Below are 19,802 nucleotides of genomic sequence, written 5' to 3'. Positions count from 1 at the left end.
ACTACTACTATCACTAGTACATATCATTCAGAACATATTTCATTTGTTGTTTGTTTTCATTCATCCATTTCATTCGTGAGTTTGATTTTGGCGGTAAAGGTTCATTATAATAGTTAGTTTATTTATTATTATATTGTAATATTGTTGTAAACTAAAAGTACCTACATAAGACATAGATAAAGAAAGTAGGTGTAATATTGGTTAATATCTCGTCAATAGTAAGTAATTTTACACTACTGTAAAATGTCTACAAGAAAAACCCTCAAGGATTTTGGACTGGGATTTAATTCAGGTTAGTCCCTAGTATTACATTTATCCGCGTTAAAATATACAAGTCTCATGTTATATTAATAAAATATCTAACTATGTTATCATATTATGTACCTAATAATAAGTTGTAAGTAGTTAGGTACCTACCTACATAATATTGTGCAAACGACTACTATCAATAATATTGCACCATAATAACATTGAATAAGTTTTTACCTCTTATGTTTTATAATACCATGTTATACTTACAGAGGGGCAGCTCAAGTATTTGGACAGAGATGGCAATCCAACTATCCATTATAACGCAAATTCCTACTCCGAGGAGATTTCATCCGCCTTGTTCGCCCACATGTCTGAACTGCTACAGAGCGAAATCAAGCTTATCAAGTTGGGCGTACCGGAGGGTGCTTGGGACAAAACAGGAACGTGTGTGTTCGCTTCAAAAGATTATGAGAGCAAAAAAACTTTGCTACTTTTTGTGTGCTCATGGGCAGGCTTCTGGAACTGGTGGTAGGAAATTTGGTAAAAATTATAAATACGTATACTTAAGTAAATCTAAAATTTAAATTATTTTACCAAACAAAGTTCTTGGATTTATCGAACACAGTTTTGTTTACAGGCACTCAAAAACTCACTTTTACGAGGGCACCCAACTATCATACATAAAGAAAGCTTTAGATAAAGACTATGGAGTCATAATTACAAATTGTGGTGTCAATTACCTGTCATACTGTCGCAAGAAGATCCCTAACAGCGGAACACCAGAAGAGCATGTGGTTTATGTGTGGAACCAGTACGTGGCACGAGCCAGGGCATCGTCTGTCGTCATCATATCATATTTCCATGAAGCTCAATATGTGGGGGCCCTGTACCATGGAGTGAGGAAGAGCTTTGAGAAGAGGGTGAGAGCGGTTGCGTTGCTCGCTCCTACAGACTACAAGAGGATGTGGTTAGTGCCGCCGCCACACAGTGTACATACTAGTTTTATGAGACGAGTAAGTTGTGTTTTTGATGAATTTTATACTTAGTGAAATGATTAATAATCAATAATGCACTATTTGATAAGATAACTGATATCACAGTTTGATAAGAGGTACGTATTTTTGTAACACTGAGCAATAAGTATGAATCATAATATTAGGAAAACACCATATCCAATAATTCTATCTATGTTCAGAGATATCTCTACTCCTACATTAATGCAACTGTTTCCATAAGTGCTATCATGTGTGTATGCAGGTCGGACGACAGTGGGTTCTTTCTTCATCGCGCAAACTGGATTTGCCGTTAGAAACACCCAGAGGGGAAATTAGGAGAGTAAGCTCAGGTAAGATTGCCCTGAAGTCCTAATACCTACATCCTTTTAGTTTTTAATTTAAAGTAGGATTTATACAAGACTAACTCTCACCCATGGAAGTAAAAAGTACTTACGTTGTACTTATTACTTCCATGCTCTAACCTCTATAATAGCCGCCATTTTCATATTGTTTCTTTATTTACCGGTGTTAAGTACAATTATAATTTTACCATTGATTTACAGGTTGTAGATCGGCAATGGAAGCGCCTAAAGCTTGTGAAGACTCCGTTTTCAAGTTTATTGATAAAAAACTCAAGAAGTACTACTCCAAATATCCATGCATTGAGATGGAGCCCCCGCCGCCTCTCCTCTCGCCTCATACCAAGAGAAAAAGCAAGAGTAGAACCAAGGCCAAGTATGACCTCGTCAAAGAATACACCTACGATTCTGGGTGATGTTTTGTAGTGGATAAACGTGAAATGTGTAAAAGTGCTTTTTACGAATTTAAATCTGGGATAGACAAATATTTATGTACTTAAATATCTATCCTGTGACAACATAATTAATTTAAACATTCATCTTTCAATACCTATTTTATTACTTTCTCCCATTTTACTTTCTTGGTATACTTAGTTAAAAACTACTTACCACTACTTACTTTACCAACTATAAATATTTATAAATCCAAAGACGACATAATATTCAAGATTTTTTATTTTATTATTATGTGTTCTCGAGCCGCAGTCTGAAAGAAAAAAATGGCACAAATATTTAATTTGAAACTTCAAAACGTATGTTCCAACCAACCATTACAACATAAGATCTATTATACAGATTTACGGCGGTTTATTAATTTAAGATTACTGATTGTTTCCGTCAGAGCCGGTTTTGTGGGATTCGCTATTTAAGAAAACGTAAAAAGTTGGTTGCTTTCGCTTCAGGCGTCACTTTGTACCCAACAAAACTAAAACTTGATAAACTATCAAGCCTGTAATAGACACTCTGATGTGTGCTGCGGGCGAAGGAACCACAACGGTCATCATGCTCAATCAATGAGTTTGTGATATAAAATAAATAAAGAAAGTTGAATAAAAATATTACCATCTATCGTTTTCCGTGCCGTGTTTTCATCAACCACTTCGCCGTCAGATCGAGGCATGTCATCTCGAATACTGAAATAAAAATCAATATTCATACTAATCATAACAATTTCTATATCAATAATAATTAATGGCAGGGATACTCTATACTTACAAGGATCATTGCATCTATCCAGCATGGTACCAAATTTAAATGAATTCTGGCAATCTTTCCAAAATTAGCCAGTTGTGTTTGTCAATATCATTTGACTGTCTCATAGTTTACATCTCCAGAGACTTTAGATCAGTCCATTGGGTACACCTGAAAATATATAAATGTGCATTAGGTACCGCAAAAACCAGTCAATAATAGAATAAAACTTTTCAATATTTCAAAAGAAAGATGTCACCAAACCGCCGACGTAGAAATTCTGTTGAGACAAATAAAAAAAGTGTTAACAATCTCTTCTGGGAGTGACGGATCATCCATTATGCGACTGACAAAGAATATTATCATAACACAGCCGACCGCCGCATACGGCGTACTGACGAGGGGCACCCACAAAGCAGAATTCGCCACAAATCGCAGCCACTCGTTTGATACATCAAATAGAACCAAAAGCCCCATGCAACAGTGATCAAAATGCAGTGTTCGCGGACGCAACTTACCCGGTAACTTTCAATGAGATCTTCGCAAATATTGACAGACCAATGGACGCCATGTTGAAACCGAAGCGAGTGCGGACCTGCCGCGGCCGTCGACAATCAACGCCGCAACACAATCACAACTTTGACTGATGAGATGGCCCTCCCTTGTAGTCTTCGTTTTGGATTCTTACCCAGATATATTAAAAACCTGTTTTATTGAAGCGATAGAGGAGAAAGGTCGGACCTGTTAGAACCAACTGATATCGCATCAATTAATACACTCGCGATTGGTTATAAGTGTAGAGATACAAATGTTATGGGTACGACTGTTTCATAAACTTTTTAGCAAAATGAATCAGGCAATGCCGTGTAGGTTGAAAGATAAGGATTAAACGATACATACTATAAAAACCTTGCGTTTAGATGAAAAGTTTGAGAAGGAAAAATCTAACCCAACCAATCAAGCGATTGGAAATGTAGAAAATCCTTTTCTTTCTTATAAAAAATAACAATTTTAATTTGAATCTACAATTTTATCTACTAACTCCCCAACATAAACATCAAGCGTCTCACACAGGATGGCTGACATTGAATTAACTGCAGACACCATCTACATAAAATATATAGACCTAGAAGTACTGGTCTTAGACCGAATAATATTGAAAAGAGTTAGTCAAGCTATCGAAAGAATACAAGAGGAAGGCATGAAATAAGGTCTCTTTTTTTCAACTTATTTACATTTCATGAAGCTTGACAAACACTTACAAAATATAAGATAACTACAGCCTTGAAATGATGATTTTCAATCCTTTAATTTGTACAAGAAAAGAAAAGCACACCAACATTGAGAGCTGACAAGATGGCCGCCGTACTAGGAACATTATAAGTGTCGCAAAAAGCCAAACAAGAATCGAAAAAAACAAGAATAAGAGCTTAAATTGTTACTTTTATTAAAATTAGTATATTCTAGTCAATCGACGTACACTATCATTTCCTAAATAAACACTATTCAATCATTCATGTCAACCGATGATTAGCCTTAAAACTTACAGATCAAGAGCAAAATTTCATTGCAATCACGAACAAGACAATTGGAAAAGCAGCATTATTTCTATTCATGAAGTAGTTTCATAAAATCCCACAAAACGACCGACTTCAACATTCCTGAAAACATAAAGAAAAATATTGTTCAACAACTCTCTCTGAATGATACACAATTTATAGGTGAAAGGCAGTGCAAATGGCAACGTCTTTCGCAATGAAAAGGGTCGATATTTGAAGACAAGACTTCATGAAATATCGCCAAGATGCCCGAGTAGGTATTGTACGACACACTGTGACATAAGTTGCATTTGCTCGCATTGTCGCGCGATTTCAGCGACCGAAACTACATATCTAACAATTTTGCCACAGCCTCATAAGTTAATTTGGAATGATTTTTTATAGATTTAACACTCACAAGACTCCTACTGAAATATAGATGTAATATTTCTTGTGATTCGAGAACCTGGTGGTAGAATGTGTCACAAAACTACCAGACGATGCTATTCGGTAGAATATTCCAATGGTTTCGACATGGTGCTCATAACTTTTCACGTGAAAGACTTGACCGATATCTCTTTCCATCCAACACCGAGAGAGAGAGACTGAGAGAGAGAGGTTTGATCTACAGGGAGAGACTTGTGGTAGAATGTGAGATTTACCTTCTCGGGCGCGGGGTATCAGAAGTAGCGCACGTCGATGGTCCGTCCATCGATGCGGGTGCGGTCGAACATTTCTGAACAACGGGCTAAGGAAACTATTTATTGTCAATTAGTCAACACCATTGTAGCGCGTGGTTTTGGTAGCGAATGTGATGCTACAACCCCAGGTTGTCTATTCGTATTTGCCTAAACTGCCATGTGTGGTCGCCAAATTATTGCCGAATTTGTCATTTTTGGTATTTGGCAAATATAGCAACCATCGAATCACAATTACGAATAGCCAAATGAGGTGCCAGCGTGACCTATATTTTTACACGTGACATGTACGGTGGCCTGCGCCTAAAAGTATACAGGCGGAGTTTTTAAAATAGCGATCCCTGATGATGAAGGGACCAACTACATCTGTTATAAATCCGGGGTCGTGTTGTGTGTGATGTGTGTAGCTGTGGTGTTTATGTGGATGTGCTTGAGCAGCATGTGAGCTTGAGATCGCTATTTTAAAAACTCCCCCTGTATACTTTTACGCGCAGGCCACCGTACCTATCTAGTAATTTAGTATTCAGTGTGTAAAGGATACTGATGGCGCGGTCGGCGTCCCACTCCTTCTGGAAGCGCACGATGGCGGCGTCGGGGCCGGTCATCTCCGCGAACTTCACCTCGCCACATTCGGAGAACTTCTCCCGTATCAGCTGCCACGTCACCGTCGGCGGCAACTGGGGAAGTGTACAAATAATATAATAAATGATTATTTATTTGCACAAAAACACAGTTTTAAGCAAAATTGCAAGCTTATTTTAGATACATAACAATGAGCACAATTTTTATATGTAATGTCCGGCTCGAAGGACCAAGAAAGGGTGGGTAGCCTATGTTGTCTGAATCTCTGGTAGTAGAAGGCAACTAAGCGTAGGAGATATAATATAATAATAATAATAATATGTGGGGACATCTCACACACGGCCATCCGACCCCAAGCTAGGCAGAGCCTGTGTTATGGGTATCGGACCGCTGATATTCTGAGATTTCAGTGGTGAGCATTAGGTATGTAATGGATTCATCATCACATCCCCACCTAACCGAACACAAACAAGCTTGTGCTGAGAGAGTTGTCGGGTAAGTGGGCAACCCGACTGTCAGATGTTTTCAAGCTGCCCGAAGGCCTCTGACTAGGTTAAGGATTAAATAATCTCTTTAATCAAAATATCCTTCCACCCTAAAAGGTTGTCTTGAATAAATCACTTTAAGCGATAAGACCACCATTTTTGTACATATTTGTTAGTATCAAGTTATGTAAGTTCCTTTTATGTGTGTGTACAATTAAAGAATATTTTATCTATCTATCTATCTAACACTGAGTTGCAGAAAGGATCTTTAAGTTAATGTCGGCATTAAATGTATTGTTGCCTTGCTTTGACAGTATACGGACAGAAAGAGACAGACATAGATTTAATGTCGACATTAGCTTAAAGTCCCTTTCTGCAACTCGGCATAAATAAATAACTCAGTTCACGTTCACACTTACGTTGCTAATGCACACCATGTCGGAGGTCTTGTCCCGCGCGGGCTGTCCGTCGCGCCCGTAGCCCTGCCCCGCCGCCGGCATCTGCGACATCTGCCGGTTGCCTGCGGGCGAATTGGACTGTTATGTATCGTTCATGTACCTGCTTGTAGTTTTTCGTGTGGCCTCACCCTTATTTTATAATTGTAACTGTCAATTATGTAACCAATAAAATAATTTAGTTTTTTTTCCAATATTTACAGTAGGAAGAAGACGACGAAGATGATGAGGCATAACTCGCAGCGGTATGGCAGTAGATGTGAAAGCGTGTTGAGTTGTTGACCCGCTGTATTCATACATTCAATGATAATTACTATAATTTCATCTACTCACCGGACATCGGGCCACTGCCCATGCCGTTATTCGCAGCCAGCACATTATTCGTCAACGCACTATTTCCCAACAACGTGTTGGCCGTCAGGTCCCCGGCGAGGCCGAGGTTGGAGCCAAGGTTGGAGCCAACGTTGGCCTGCGACAGTACCGAGGCGAGGTCTCCGGCGGTCAGGCCTTGTTGGAGCAGCTGGTTCTGAAGCGCCCCGAGGCCGGTCAGGCCTAGAGCCTGGAAGGAATTACAGATTTACATATTATACATTAGCTTTTCTGTGTGAGGTACACTTGGGATATAAAGGTTTTCTTGTGGGCATTCCGAAACATTCCGGAAAAGCCTTCGAAACTCAGGAATGATATCGCTTTGAATATCAGTCAATAAATAAACAAACTAAAATGATATCGTTCCTTTTTTATAATTTAAGTGTTGATGTCATCTGCACCAGATTCAATGCACAACGATAATGCGCAGTTCAATTTGCCATTACGTCACCAATACCAATCCAACGTAAGGTCACGTTCCCCTGAGTATTGTTTCAATCAGCCGATCAACAATGACAAAAAAGTTACCTATGCTATGTGGGTAGGGCACATTACAAAATAATTACATCATGCTTAGTTAAACCCAAAGTGCAGTAAAAAAATTGCAGTCAACCCATAACCAAGCAACCAAAAAAAACCAAACATTCTCACATTTCTCACCTGCAGACCCAAACTGTTGCCGAGGGCAGAGTTGGTGTTCAAGGAGTTGGCTGCGAGCCCCGTGCCCAGCCCGTTCAACGAGACCCCGGCATTGGGCACCGCTCCCAGCACACTGGTCCCAAACGTTGTCCCAGTGTTGGATAGACTCAGGTTCTGCGTTGGCTGTGTCTGCGGTAGATTCCTGGCCACGTCTCTTAAAGGCTCCCCGTTGGGTCCGAGGCCTAGACCGATGCTCTTCAGGCCCTCTGGTAGACGGAATTCTGACTTCTCTGACACGCCTTTGTCCATGCGGACGGTCATCTTGCGCTCGTACAGCATTTGTTTGTCGAACATTGATATCGCCTGCAATGGAAATATAGTTTACTTGTAGAAGGCGCTGAAAATGTAAAGATAGTGATTTATTTTCTGACCTTGCCTGAACCTGAACCTTGCTTGGACGAATGTGACCTTTGTGCATGTCTAGAAATAAACTCCCTAGGACTATTTTCCACTAGAATGAACTACTGCAATTTATTGAGTTTTCTCATTTCCTATCGTCACTTCGTCACCATAAGTAACACCGAACATTCAAGTAACAAATGATAAATCTGTGGTTTGTGAGGTGTTCTTTCTTCTATGTTTTGTCTATCTTTCTATCAAATTCTATCTATTATACACGGAATACCTATGGGGTGACTAGCTATTATGCCACCCAAGCTCACGCCAGAAAGCCAGTAGACGACCTACCACCACTTTTATGTTTTGTGTTCGATACTAAAACGTGTATCAGCACTGGGTGGCCTTGAATGTTTAAGGCTGTCACTAAAGCTGGAAGAAAATCAGAATCTGTCAAATCTAGTGAGGGGGGGTTGAGGTATGCGGGGCGTTCTACGGACAATGACATGAAATTTTAACATAGTACTCGAAAACAGAAAAGTGAAGACATGCCACTTTGTTAAAAATATACTAAGTAAGTAATATTGTTTTGTGATACGAAAATATTTATTTTTATTTGAAAGTATTTTTAATATTTAATAATTAATTATATATAAAGTCGTACCCGTGCCGATATTTATACAGGTTGTTGCAAAAAGGGTTTAATACTATGCCGAAACCTACGTGTGCAGCATGTTATTGATGTTATTTCTAAGCCAGGAAATGAAATCAGAATGTAAAAAAATCGCGAAAATATTATCAGAGTTTAATAGTTCAGGGTGTTGTATTAAACTCTGCCCCCGTGTAATAAAAAAAGTATAGTTAGCCGAAAGGGCGTTACTCAGGCGTCACTCTGAAAAACTTTTATCCTACGTAATTTTTTATATTCATGAAAAAAACGCTTCTTCATATAATTTTTTTTTTGTCACGTGACCTTTTAGTTAGACGACCTGTTTTTTTTGGTGTTTCAAAAGCAGAACAGTAGTTTGCAGAACTCTGCATATACAGGGTGTCACAAAAGGTTACGTAGCTGGCAAAGGGATATGGGGAGGTCACCAGAAAAATAATAACATGTAAGTACCCCCGCAAGGGAGTACATTAGTACAAGGCGAGAGTGTGTATTTTTTTTTTAAGTACTTATGTGTATTTGGGATATGATAGAAATAATATTTTTGTTTCTTAAAAACCAAAAAATTTACACCTTGCTGCGCTCTTTTGCTCACTGTAAGTACACCTACAAATATTGCTGTATTAAAAAAAACGGTTTTGTTATAACGATTATAAAAAAAAAGTTATTTTCATGTCAAGGAGTCATTTACCTAATTACGATTTCACTCAACAGCAGGTGAACTGAAAAAATAAGTTCTAGTTCTATCATCACTTTAGATCGCAAACATTGTAACTCCACTTTTCTCGGCGAAAAGTACTCTTTGGTGTCAATAGAAACGTTTTTTGAATTCACATGTTTTCCTCTTTATTCGAAAAAAAAAAAACTGTATTCCGCATTTTACCATTTGTTTTCCTCTAAACCCCAAACCGTGATTTTTAAACAAGAAAACTTAGTAATTATACCCTTTATTCTCATATACAACGTGCGATGTAGGCGAACGTGAACGAAAACTATGCAATAAGCCTTTGTTTTTATTACTACTTTAGTAAATTACAATAACATACTCAACAATGTTAATTTTTTTTTGCAATGTTATGTTGTTAAATTAAGATCTAATATTTTATTAACATGAAGTTACTTTCAACTTTTTTTTGCATCTATGCGTCGAATCACAGCATGACGGCTGCTGCAGCTTCCTGCTGTCCTGTCCTCCAACCAATCCCACCAGTACTGCAGGTTGCGTCGAATACGAGCCATTCTCTTCGACTTGACAAGACAGGTGCTCCCGGAAGGATCATAGATCGCACGGAACCCGTACCGTATAGAGGCAACGGACTCCTTTGCAACAGCCCCCCAGATTCGGAAGTAGCCCATGCACTGCATGGCGAGCACAGCTGCAGCAATTTTTTCGTACTGAATCATTGGGATGTCATCCCCGAAGGAGGCTCTCAGCCTACCTCACGACCTGTGTGACATTAGAAAAATGCACTGTGCTAACGCCGTTTGCGAGCTTGATTTGCAGGACCGCGTTGTATGCCAAGTTCCACAGCAGAGGGGTCCAAGACCTACCGCTGTGGAACTCCGCAACTGAACTTCTTCAGTGAAAACAAACCCTCTCTTTTCGCGTCCTTAATGTACTTGTTAGACACGTATGACCTCTGTCAATTTTCTGCAGATAAGAAGACAAGTGATGGTATACAAGAGCCGCCCTAAAGGTACGCCCTCTAGGGGATAGAGTTGAACGCGGTTACTGTTTTTAAGCAAACAGCCAGCGCAACAACTCGCCCGTGGTTCTTATCCTGCTCCGACAGTGAACGAACGCAAAGTATTGTACCCACTATTCGAATCCGCATTTCGGATGCCAAACTGACTGTCCGAAAGGTCGAAACCGTACCACCACAGAGGTATGACTCGTTCGAAGAGCTTATCAGGCTCTTACAGCAATCAGATGTGTCGGTACACTGAAAGATAATCTACAGGCCTGCTTTATTTATTTAGGAGCACTAATGGCCTCCTTTCAGTCATTGAGTCACTGGCACTCAGGCTGCGGTTGAACAGGAAGATAGACTGTCTAAACAAATCATTTTTAGGCTAGTTAAAAAAAACTTTAGGTGGGTAGTATGCCAACTAGAACTACAAATAAAACAGTATTTTTGTCTCCTCTAAAATTTGGTCACGAGGAGTTACGATGATTACGATCTAAGGTGACGCTGACGATATTTTATACAAGGTATTGAAAAAAGGGTATAAAGCTTAGCCAAAAGTGGATTTAGGTGCCATTCTGATCCACTTTTCTTCTACAATTTTGAAAATTCACGTAACAAAACCTTTTACATAGAAACTTATTCGATCACGTGACTTTTTACTATAGAGACCGAATTTATTTTTCGAGAATTTCCAAAACTTGGAGAACAAAAGTTGTTCAGAATAACCCCTGAGTCAAACCCTTTCGGCACAGTATACCCTTTTTGCAACATCCTGTATAGGTAATATCAGGTTTATAAAAGACCTGGGCCTGTAGAGTGAGACTCGGCATGGGGAGTCATAATTTATAGATCTTTTAGGTTGCAGTGGCGAATGGGCACTGGTAGCCCTGCCCTTTTCTATAACTATAACTATAGGTAATTTTATGGCAATTTAAAAATGGTATAACATTTATCTATTTGAAAAAATCATTAAAAATATACATTACCTATCACCCTAATTTAAAAAAAAAAAATCAGCCCTTACTTTAAACTTATAACACCCCTCTATTTCCTTCAGGGGTTAAAAAACCTGTGTATTTAAATTTAATATTTTCTTATGAGTTTTTTTTTTAAAACTAGGCTCTTACATAGTTGTACATAATATTATGCGGTATTTTATTCCACTTGTAACGCATAAAATTCATAGCTACAGTAAACATTTCATTTTTTTCATGGCGAGATACAGTCGCACTTAACCGCTTTTTTGCAAAGCTTGTTAAATAGATTTAAAAAATTATGTAAATTTTAGATCTTCAATTTTTAAAAATACTTACTTATTTTTAACAACCTGTAGTGTACAGACTACCACATCTTAAAATATATATATTTTTAAGTAACTACGGTTTTTGGTTTCAAATAAAACAAATTATGAACTTACTTTTCAACACCCTGTATATTGTGTAGCTTACCTACCATACACAACCGTTAAAATAAAATAAATTACCCCTCAGAATATAAACAGGCTCGCGCTTTGGCATACTGCATTGACCGTATAGTTCTTATTCGGAGAATCTAATAAGTGTCATTATGTGCAATGTTTACCTTTATCTATGCATCTGTAACTCTATAGTAAAAAATGTAAACAAATCGAAAAGGCGAAATGTTTTCTAAGAATTTTCGGCTTTTCTGCATCTAAAATGATTAGAAAATTAACTTTCCATAGCAAATGCATATGTATTATAATACTTGTAGTCATAATTTGTTGATTTAATCAGTTTTTGTGAAATATTTGATAAAAAATAAAATGGCGTGGGTATCGCTCCTAACAGGCCGCCACCAGGGCGACGACTGAAGAAATCTGAAATCTGTCACGGTGTCATCATTTTTAAACCGGAATTTATTAGTTTTTTGCAAAAAAAGTTGACTTCTGGTCCATTAAATCCAACTCTTTAAGGTAACTTTGTTAAGAATTTAATTACCTACACATACATATAAGATTCCATGAAAATGGGCCCTCTGATTTCGAGGGTTTTTTCATAATAAGTCAAAAAATGGCAAAAGACATGGTGTGTTTGCAATTTTTTTTAACATACTTATTATAATCCTGCACCAATTTATAAGCAACTAACATGTTCAGTATACCCTCTGCTACAAAATATATTTTTATCAATGTGATAGAAGCCACCGTTTTTCCAATCTAATCAAGTATATCAAGCCGACTTTAGCATTTTAGCTTTAGGGATCCCCTTAATTTAAGTTTCTATGTTGTTTTTTTATTGTTTTGTTTTTGTACCTGTCTTACTAACTTTTTATGGACATACAGTCTGCAATAAATGATTTAATATTATTATAAACTCTTGTGACCTACCTGTACAGCCTCCACGGGATGATCATACTCTATGACGGCGAACCCGCGACTATTGCCGTCCTTGTCCACGGCGAGGTCGATGTTGCGCACCTTGCCCGCCATCTTGAAGATCTCCTTGATCTTCACGCGGTCCGCCTTGTAGTCCAACTGGAATTAACAAATAATACTGGTTAGAAACATGCTGGTTTAAAGATAACGAAACCTTTATTTGATACATGATAACAACGCAGTAGTATACTAGCAGCTAGTATAGATAAAGTTCACCACTCAATCGACTCATAAACATACTTTATAATAAAATGAATCAAATAACTTATACAGGGTTATTGGTAAGTAGACCGGATCCTTTCAGGAGGTGATAGAGGAAGGCATTTCCAGTCGATTGAACCCAATAATGTATTATCCTAAACTTAACCATTTCTAAGATATTTAATATTTAAGGTTTTTTAAATTTTTTGCCAAAATTGTATGCTTAAAACCTAAAATAAAAAAAACTAGCCACATTTTAATAATTTTTTTGGTTGTTTTGCATAAGTAACACCTTAATTAACTAATTAAAATAATCCAATGTGCATTATTCGACTTAAATTAGACATAATAACTCAAAATAGTTAAACATTTTGAAAAAATATTTAAAACGCAAAAACAAATAAATTAAATTAAAAAAGATTTTCATATAACATTTTTTTGTGCACTTCAGCTTAAAAACATGGTCAACTAATAAGCTTTCAAACAAGATAATTCAATACCAAATCGATTAAGGTATCACTTAGATATGACCAAAACAACCAGAGAAAGCGGAGAAAACTCAGTAGGGGTTTCTATACTAAAGTTAACAGGACTGAAAACAATTACACTTTTTTTTTTTTTTTTTTTTTTTCATATTTTGTTTGCCAACATGCAATCGGTTTAATATAACCATAAGCAGTTCATTTCGTGGTTTATGATTGGCTTTGCAGGCATACCCTCCCATTGTCAGGTTGCCTTCTAATGTATTATTGGTCTATGTTATCCCAGATGTTTTTTCTTTTTAGTCTTCTGGTGGGTACATTACTGGTAAGGTCAGTGGCCAGTTTGTTTGGGTGATTTACAATCCTGTCTCGGTAGGTTCTTGTAAGTTTTGCAACCTCCTCTCTCACGGTAGGCATTTTCAAATATTCATGCACCTCATCCATTCTGGTGAACCAGGGTGCATTTACAATGGCTTTGAGTACTCCGTTTTGAAATCTTTGTAGGATTTCAATATTTGTTTGGCTTGCTGTTCCCCACAGTTGAATACCGTAGGTCCACACGGGTTTCAGGACGGTTTTGTAAATCAACAATTTATTTTCAAGTGATACTCTGGATTTTCTACCCATAAGCCACTCCAGTGATCGGTATCTCTGATTTAGCTCGTCTCTTTTCTTCTGTATATGGCATTTCCAAGTTTGTTTCCTGTCTAAGTGGAAGCCCAGGTACTTTACAGTAGATTGATGGGGGAGCACTTCATTTCCAAGTTTCACTGGAGGGCAGTCTTTTTTCCTTAAGGTAAATGTGACATGATTCGACTTAGTTGCGCTAGCCTTTATTCGCCAATCTCTCATCCATTTATTTACTTTATCTAAATGGCTCTGTAACATTTCAGATGCCAGATTGTGATTTTCATCGGAAGCAAGAACAGCGGTATCGTCTGCGAAGGTAGCGGTCATCACATTGTCTGATTCAGGCACATCAGCAGTATAGAGTAGGTACAGCGACGGTCCCAGTACTGAGCCCTGAGGAACTCCTGCATTGATCTCGTAGAACTCTGAGACTGAGTCATTAATCTTGACATAAAATATGCGATGTTCTAAATATGACTTTAGTAGTAGGTACAAGTTGTGGGGCAGTGACTTTTTCAACTTGTAGAGCAGGCCATTATGCCATACCTTGTCAAAGGCTTGTTGCACGTCCAAAAACACTCCTGAGCAGTACTTCTTACATTCCAGAGCTTCCCTAATGTGTTCGCAGACCCTGTGTACTTGTTCAACAGTGGCATGGTTTTTTCTAAACCCAAACTGGTGGTCAGGGATAGTACTGGCGTCTTTTAGGCTTTGATTTAATCGAGCACTGATTATTTTTTCTAGTACTTTCGATAGCACTGGTAGCAAGCTGATTGGCCGGTACGAGGAAGTCAGATGCGGAGGCTTCCCAGGTTTAGGTACCATTTTTATCTGGGAAACTTTCCATACACGAGGAAAGTATGACATTTTCAATATAGCATTGAACAGTGTGGTTATGAATACTATTGCCTTTTTAGGAAGTTGTTTTAGTATCTCTGCTGTTATTAGATCAAATCCTGGTGCCTTTTTTAGTTCCAGTAGTTTTATTGTATTCCGGACCTCTGTCGGTGTGCAGTGTTGTAAGGGTAGACTGAGTTGTAGGTCAGATTCAAGAAACTTTCTAACTTCTTCATCTAATGTCTCTGTTCCCATGCTGCTGTTCGGTTGGAACACATCACTTAGAAATAAGCCATAGGCTTCAGCTCTTTCGGGGTCCGTTTTAGCCCACTCGCCACGATCCGTTTTTAGGGGATGTTGAGCCAGTTGTGGTTTGTTTCGTGATTTGACAGTTTGCCACAGGGAGTTTTCAACTTTTGCTGGAGTTTTGGCTGTCAAGTTTTCTAAGCGCTGTTGCAGTGTGTCATTTTCAATTTCCACAAGAAACCTTTTGAGGCTTGCAGCTGCCTTGTTGTATTCCCGTTTATCTGCTGGATGCCGGCTATTCTGCCAAATGCGTCGAAGTCTACGTTTTTCTAAAACTTTCTCCTTTACAATAAACGGAAGATTGGAGTGTGATTTATTGTTAGTTGATTTCTTCTGGGATGGAGTACTTGCCCATGCTGCTCTTTGAATGGATGTTATGATATGTTCGGTGGCAGTATCTATATCATCTTCACTTTTCAGACAAAGTTTGAGATTTAAGTTTTCATTAAGATGTCTCCTGAAGTTTTCCCAATCTGTGTGATTGTTGCACAGGTACGGATTGACGGGACGTTCAATAATGGTATAGCTCAGAGTCGCTATGACTGGTGTATGATCCGAGGATGAGTCATGGCAGCTTTCTACTGACAGAAAGTGAGTCTGCACGCCTTTGTAGATGAAGAAGTCCAACAGATCTGGGAGTTTTTGTGGGTCAGTGGGCCAGTATGTTGGTTCACAAGTTGTCAGGGCATTAAGCTTGTGGTAGTCCATGCTCTTTTTTAAGTTGCGTCCTCGTGTTGTGGTGAGGCGTGATCCCCATTGTAGATTCTTTGCATTCCAGTCCCCTCCGACAATAAATCTATGACCAAGTGACTCGAAGAATCTATTGAAATCCTCCTCTGTAGTCTCCGGGTTCCTCTTTTGTTTTGGCGAGCAGTAGATGGATGTTATTGTGATTGGACTCTGTTTATCATGTATCATTATTGAAGTTGCCTGGATTTTTGTTGATCTACACTCTGGGAGTAATTGGTGCTGAAGAGTATTTTTTATAATAATTGCAGTGCCTGCATGAGAGGTGTTATCAGGGTGGTACGTAGCATAGGTACTATACCCCTCCAAATTAAAAGATGTTTTTTCTGTTAAGTGAGCTTCAGATATAAGAAGTATATCAAGTTTTTGGATATTAAGTAATATTTTAACTTCTTGTTTTTTACCAATCAGTCCGTTCAATTACACTTTTTACCGTTAAATTGGGCTAATTTTGTTAGTTTTCCTGTTGAATTTTGTCCGTCTGTGCTGGTTGTTTTGGTCATATCTTGGTGATACCTTAATCGATTTGGTATTGAATTATCTTGTTTGAAAGCTTATTAGTCGACCATGTTTTTAAGCTGAAGTGCACAAAAAAATGTTATATGAAAATCTTTTTTAATTTAATTTATTTGTTTTTGCGTTTTGAATATTTTTTCAAAATGTTTAACTATTTTGAGTTATTATGTCTAATTTAAGTCGAATAATGCACATTTGATTATTTTAATTAGTTAATTAAGGTGTTACTTATTCAAAACAACCAAAAAAATTATTAAAATGTGGCTAGTTTTTTTTATTTTAGGTTTTAAGCATACAATTTTGGCAAAAAATTTAAAAAACCTTAAATATTAAATATCTTAGAAATGGTTAAGTTTAGGATAATACATTATTGGGTTCAATCGACTGGAAATGCCTTCCTCTATCACCTCCTGAAAGGATCCGGTCTACTTACCAATAACCCTGTATAATAAATCGGATCACTTATATTTTTTTAATGTTTTTTTTTATAATATTAAAATGACACCTCTTATTGGAAAACCTTGTAGGCTTTATTGTACATACACATAAAGCGGCCGGGAATCGAGCCCGAGACCTTCGGCACAGCAGTCAGGGTCACTAACCACTACACCATTAAGTCCTCAATACAGTTGGATGTAGTTCTCTCATGCCCCTGCTGTAAGACACTAGATGCAGTGGTGTTGACTCATGCCCCTGCTGTTAGACACTAGACACAGTGGGGTTGTCTCATGCCTCTGCTGTTAGACACTAGACACAGTGGGGTTGACTCATGCCCCTGCTGTTAGACACTAGATACAGTGGGGTTGACTCATGCATCTACTGTTAGACACTAGATACAGTGGGGTTGACTCATGCCCCTGCTGTTAGACACTAGATACAGCTGGGTTGACTCATGCCCCTACTTTTAGACACTAGATACAGCGGGGTTGACTCATGCCCCTGTTGTTAGACACTAGACACAGTGGGGTTGACTCACGCCCCTGCTGTTAGACACTAGACACAGTGGGGTTGACTCACGTTGGCGACGAACACCTTCTTGCAGAGCGGCGGCATGACGTTGATGCTCTCGAGGAACTGCAGGCTCAGCCCGTACGTGTTGTAGTTCTCCGGCTCGCGCGGCTTGCTCACCGTCATGCCCCTGCGGATGGACAATCAAGCATGAAAGGATGTGAATGAAAGTAATAGATTAATATTGTATGGAATTCTGTCTGCTATCCCTCACAACGTACTTCTAAGGGGATCTAAGTTACTTGAGTGGACATGTAACTAAGGGGACAAATATGACTTTGGTCCCACAGTCAAATCATATTACATTTGGTTTTGTGGGATGTATGTAATAACATAAGTTGTTTTCTTTGAAAAAAAAAAAAAAAAAACACGCACTCACGCCTTGTACTAATGTACTCCCTTGCGGGGTAGGCAGAGTTTTCTTTGAATAAAGATTTATTCTATTCTATTGGTTAACTTATGTAAATGAATAAGTGGGGATGTCTCATACACGACCATCTGACCCCAAGCTAGACAGAGCCTACAATATGGGTCTCGTAGAGCTGAGATGACATATCTACATATTATATAAACAGGTGAATGGTACTGTTATTATACTGTTCACAGCCCTGCGAGGCATCAGAAGACAAATTGCATAAATAAGTCACATCATTTGCTTTAGAAAATCCAGTGCTGTCTATGGCTATTGATACTCACCAGTCTTTATCATCTCCTCGGTTGTTTCTGCCGCCCCCACCGCCGCCGCCGCCGCCACCGCCGCCTCCTCGTTGTGACGAGTTTATTCTTCCTCTTTCATTGCCTAAAAATATTAAGATACATTCATGAATTACAGTACCTATATGTAAAAAATTTTTGTACATGAATGTTACAGACTCGAAAATATAAATAAATAAATAATAGATTACCTGACTGTTCTTTTAGTACAAGTTTCCTTCCATTCAGCTCGTATCTGTGCATGACTGAGAGGGCTTTCTTCATGGCTTCCGCGCTGGAGAACTCGACCACCCCGCACCCCCGCGGCTTGCCGTTCTCATCATTGAACAACTCCACATATGCTACATCTCCCACCTGGGAATTAGTTTAAATCAGGAGTTAGACATTGGTTAAACACTCTGTTCCACTTTTGGGCACACAAATGAGCAACTACTCGGGGTCAATCATCAAGCGTTTTTATAGGGTTGAAACAAAAACATATGATTTTTAAGCCTATTAAGAGAACAAGAGGGATAATGAACATACAATCTGATTTAGACAGAATATTGATGGCAGATGAGAAAGTGGACAAAAAAAATAAAAATTAAGAGAACATAGAAATATATTTCAATTAAGAGAGTTCAGAATTCTTTTGTATTTTCTAACAACACAGGCAAACGCAAACTTATGTACCTCAGTTGTTAGATGTTACATGTTAATTGTTCAGCCTGCAATACTTGGCCGGAGCTAGGCCAGCCTAGATAAGTGGCCAAACGTATGAACATGTGACATTTGTGTAGAAAACACACCACTATGAAGTGACAAAAGTGATCGCCAGCAAATGCAAGTGGTGACAAGCTACGACAAATGAGCTATACACTCATACTTGACCAACCTAGGCAAGCGACGCCGAGCATGGTAATACAAGGCAAATATTCCATCTACATGTTTGCATTGGCCTTCATTCGACAACTCTCGGCCAACGTGGGTTGCAGGCTTTAGAAAACTATCAGGCTTTAATAAAACCTTCACTCCCTTATCAGAAACATACCTTTTCTTTGAACAGGTCCTTGAGCTCGGTCCACCGGTACTCGTAGGGTATGTTGGAGACGAACAGCCGCTTGCTGTCGCCCTGGTCGCGGTCGCCGGAGCGGTCTCGAGTCGCGTCAGAGAACCTCGACGGCCGGTCGCCGCGCTTCGAGCGGTCGCGGTCCTTCTCACGATTGTTGTCCATGATAGCTTAGATCTGCAAATAGATGATGGCACTTGAAGGTGTTCCAAGCTAACAGGATAAGCGGATTGTTTGTTACAAGCGTGAATGCGTGTAAGCGGCAAATGTCACGCTAAGATAAGGATTTTTTAGTATAAATTATATGGATTGGTTACCTGGTTATCTACTGGATAATTATTGTAACTTGATTTTGCATCAAGCTTGATCAATCACTGTTTAAAACACGAAACAAAACAATAAAATCCGCCGGGCAATCCGGCAAATGTTCAGCATTGGCAAAACAAAATGGCGATGGCGGACATGGCGGTTTGATTTTTTTTCGAAAACGTAGAATGTATAATCTGTGGACATAGCCTGAACTACAATGACGAAGTTGATACGTGGAATATGGATATTTCATCAGTAATGAAGTAATGAATGACGAATTTAATGATGAACTCGA

At 38.7% G+C, this 19,802-nt stretch overlaps 2 protein-coding genes across 4 annotated transcripts; one reads left to right on the top strand and one right to left on the bottom strand.

Moving 5' to 3' along the window:
• The first annotated feature begins 123 nt into the window (after positions 1–123).
• LOC125490146 (cotranscriptional regulator FAM172A homolog) lies at positions 124–2,156 on the top strand. Its single transcript, XM_048628441.1, has 5 exons — positions 124–292; positions 522–780; positions 890–1,265; positions 1,510–1,597; positions 1,811–2,156. The coding sequence occupies exons 1-5, from the start codon at positions 244–246 to the stop codon at positions 2,020–2,022; spliced, it is 984 nt and encodes a 327-aa protein (XP_048484398.1). The 5' UTR covers positions 124–243; the 3' UTR covers positions 2,023–2,156.
• LOC105381713 (heterogeneous nuclear ribonucleoprotein M) lies at positions 1,301–19,674 on the bottom strand. Of its 3 annotated transcripts, XR_007267500.1 has the most exons (14): positions 19,516–19,674; positions 19,181–19,375; positions 18,342–18,504; positions 18,133–18,235; positions 17,446–17,566; positions 12,662–12,808; positions 7,576–7,926; positions 6,889–7,114; positions 6,520–6,620; positions 5,575–5,710; positions 4,998–5,071; positions 2,822–2,968; positions 2,669–2,739; positions 1,301–2,312 (listed from the first exon to the last, which is right to left on the bottom strand). XR_007267500.1 is itself a non-coding variant. In XM_038115700.2 (12 exons), the coding sequence occupies exons 2-11, from the start codon at positions 19,361–19,363 to the stop codon at positions 5,016–5,018; spliced, it is 1,587 nt and encodes a 528-aa protein (XP_037971628.2). In that variant the 5' UTR covers positions 19,364–19,375; positions 19,516–19,674; the 3' UTR covers positions 4,221–4,458; positions 4,998–5,015. The 3 variants fall into 3 exon arrangements, 2 of the variants coding, with proteins under 2 accessions (XP_037971628.2, XP_037971629.2); XM_038115700.2 differs by lacking the exons at positions 1,301–2,312; positions 2,669–2,739; positions 2,822–2,968 and adding an exon at positions 4,221–4,458; XM_038115701.2 differs by lacking the exons at positions 1,301–2,312; positions 2,669–2,739; positions 2,822–2,968 and adding an exon at positions 4,221–4,458 and having other exon boundaries at positions 7,585–7,926.
• Between the last annotated feature and the right edge of the window lie 128 nt (positions 19,675–19,802).

Source organism: Plutella xylostella, chromosome 21, assembly GCF_932276165.1.
Source record: "Plutella xylostella chromosome 21, ilPluXylo3.1, whole genome shotgun sequence".
Taxonomy (NCBI): domain Eukaryota; kingdom Metazoa; phylum Arthropoda; class Insecta; order Lepidoptera; family Plutellidae; genus Plutella; species Plutella xylostella.
Note: the sequence above shows the minus strand (reverse complement) of the source record. Positions and strands in the feature narration are given on the sequence as shown.

Excerpts from the sequence above, each read along its gene's own strand:
- LOC105381713 (XM_038115700.2), bottom strand. The coding sequence starts at position 19,363 with ATGGACAACAATCGTGAGAAGGACCGCGACCGCTCGAAGCGCGGCGAC. Across the intron at positions 12,809-17,445 it reads AGAAGGTGTTCGTCGCCAAC|TTGGACTACAAGGCGGACCG; the intron begins GTGAGTCAACCC and ends TGTTAATTCCAG. Across the intron at positions 7,927-12,661 it reads ATCCCGTGGAGGCTGTACAG|GCGATATCAATGTTCGACAA; the intron begins GTAGGTCACAAG and ends TTTCCATTGCAG.
- LOC125490146 (XM_048628441.1), top strand. The coding sequence starts at position 244 with ATGTCTACAAGAAAAACCCTCAAGGATTTTGGACTGGGATTTAATTCA. Across the intron at positions 1,266-1,509 it reads ATACTAGTTTTATGAGACGA|GTCGGACGACAGTGGGTTCT; the intron begins GTAAGTTGTGTT and ends GTGTGTATGCAG. Across the intron at positions 1,598-1,810 it reads AATTAGGAGAGTAAGCTCAG|GTTGTAGATCGGCAATGGAA; the intron begins GTAAGATTGCCC and ends ATTGATTTACAG.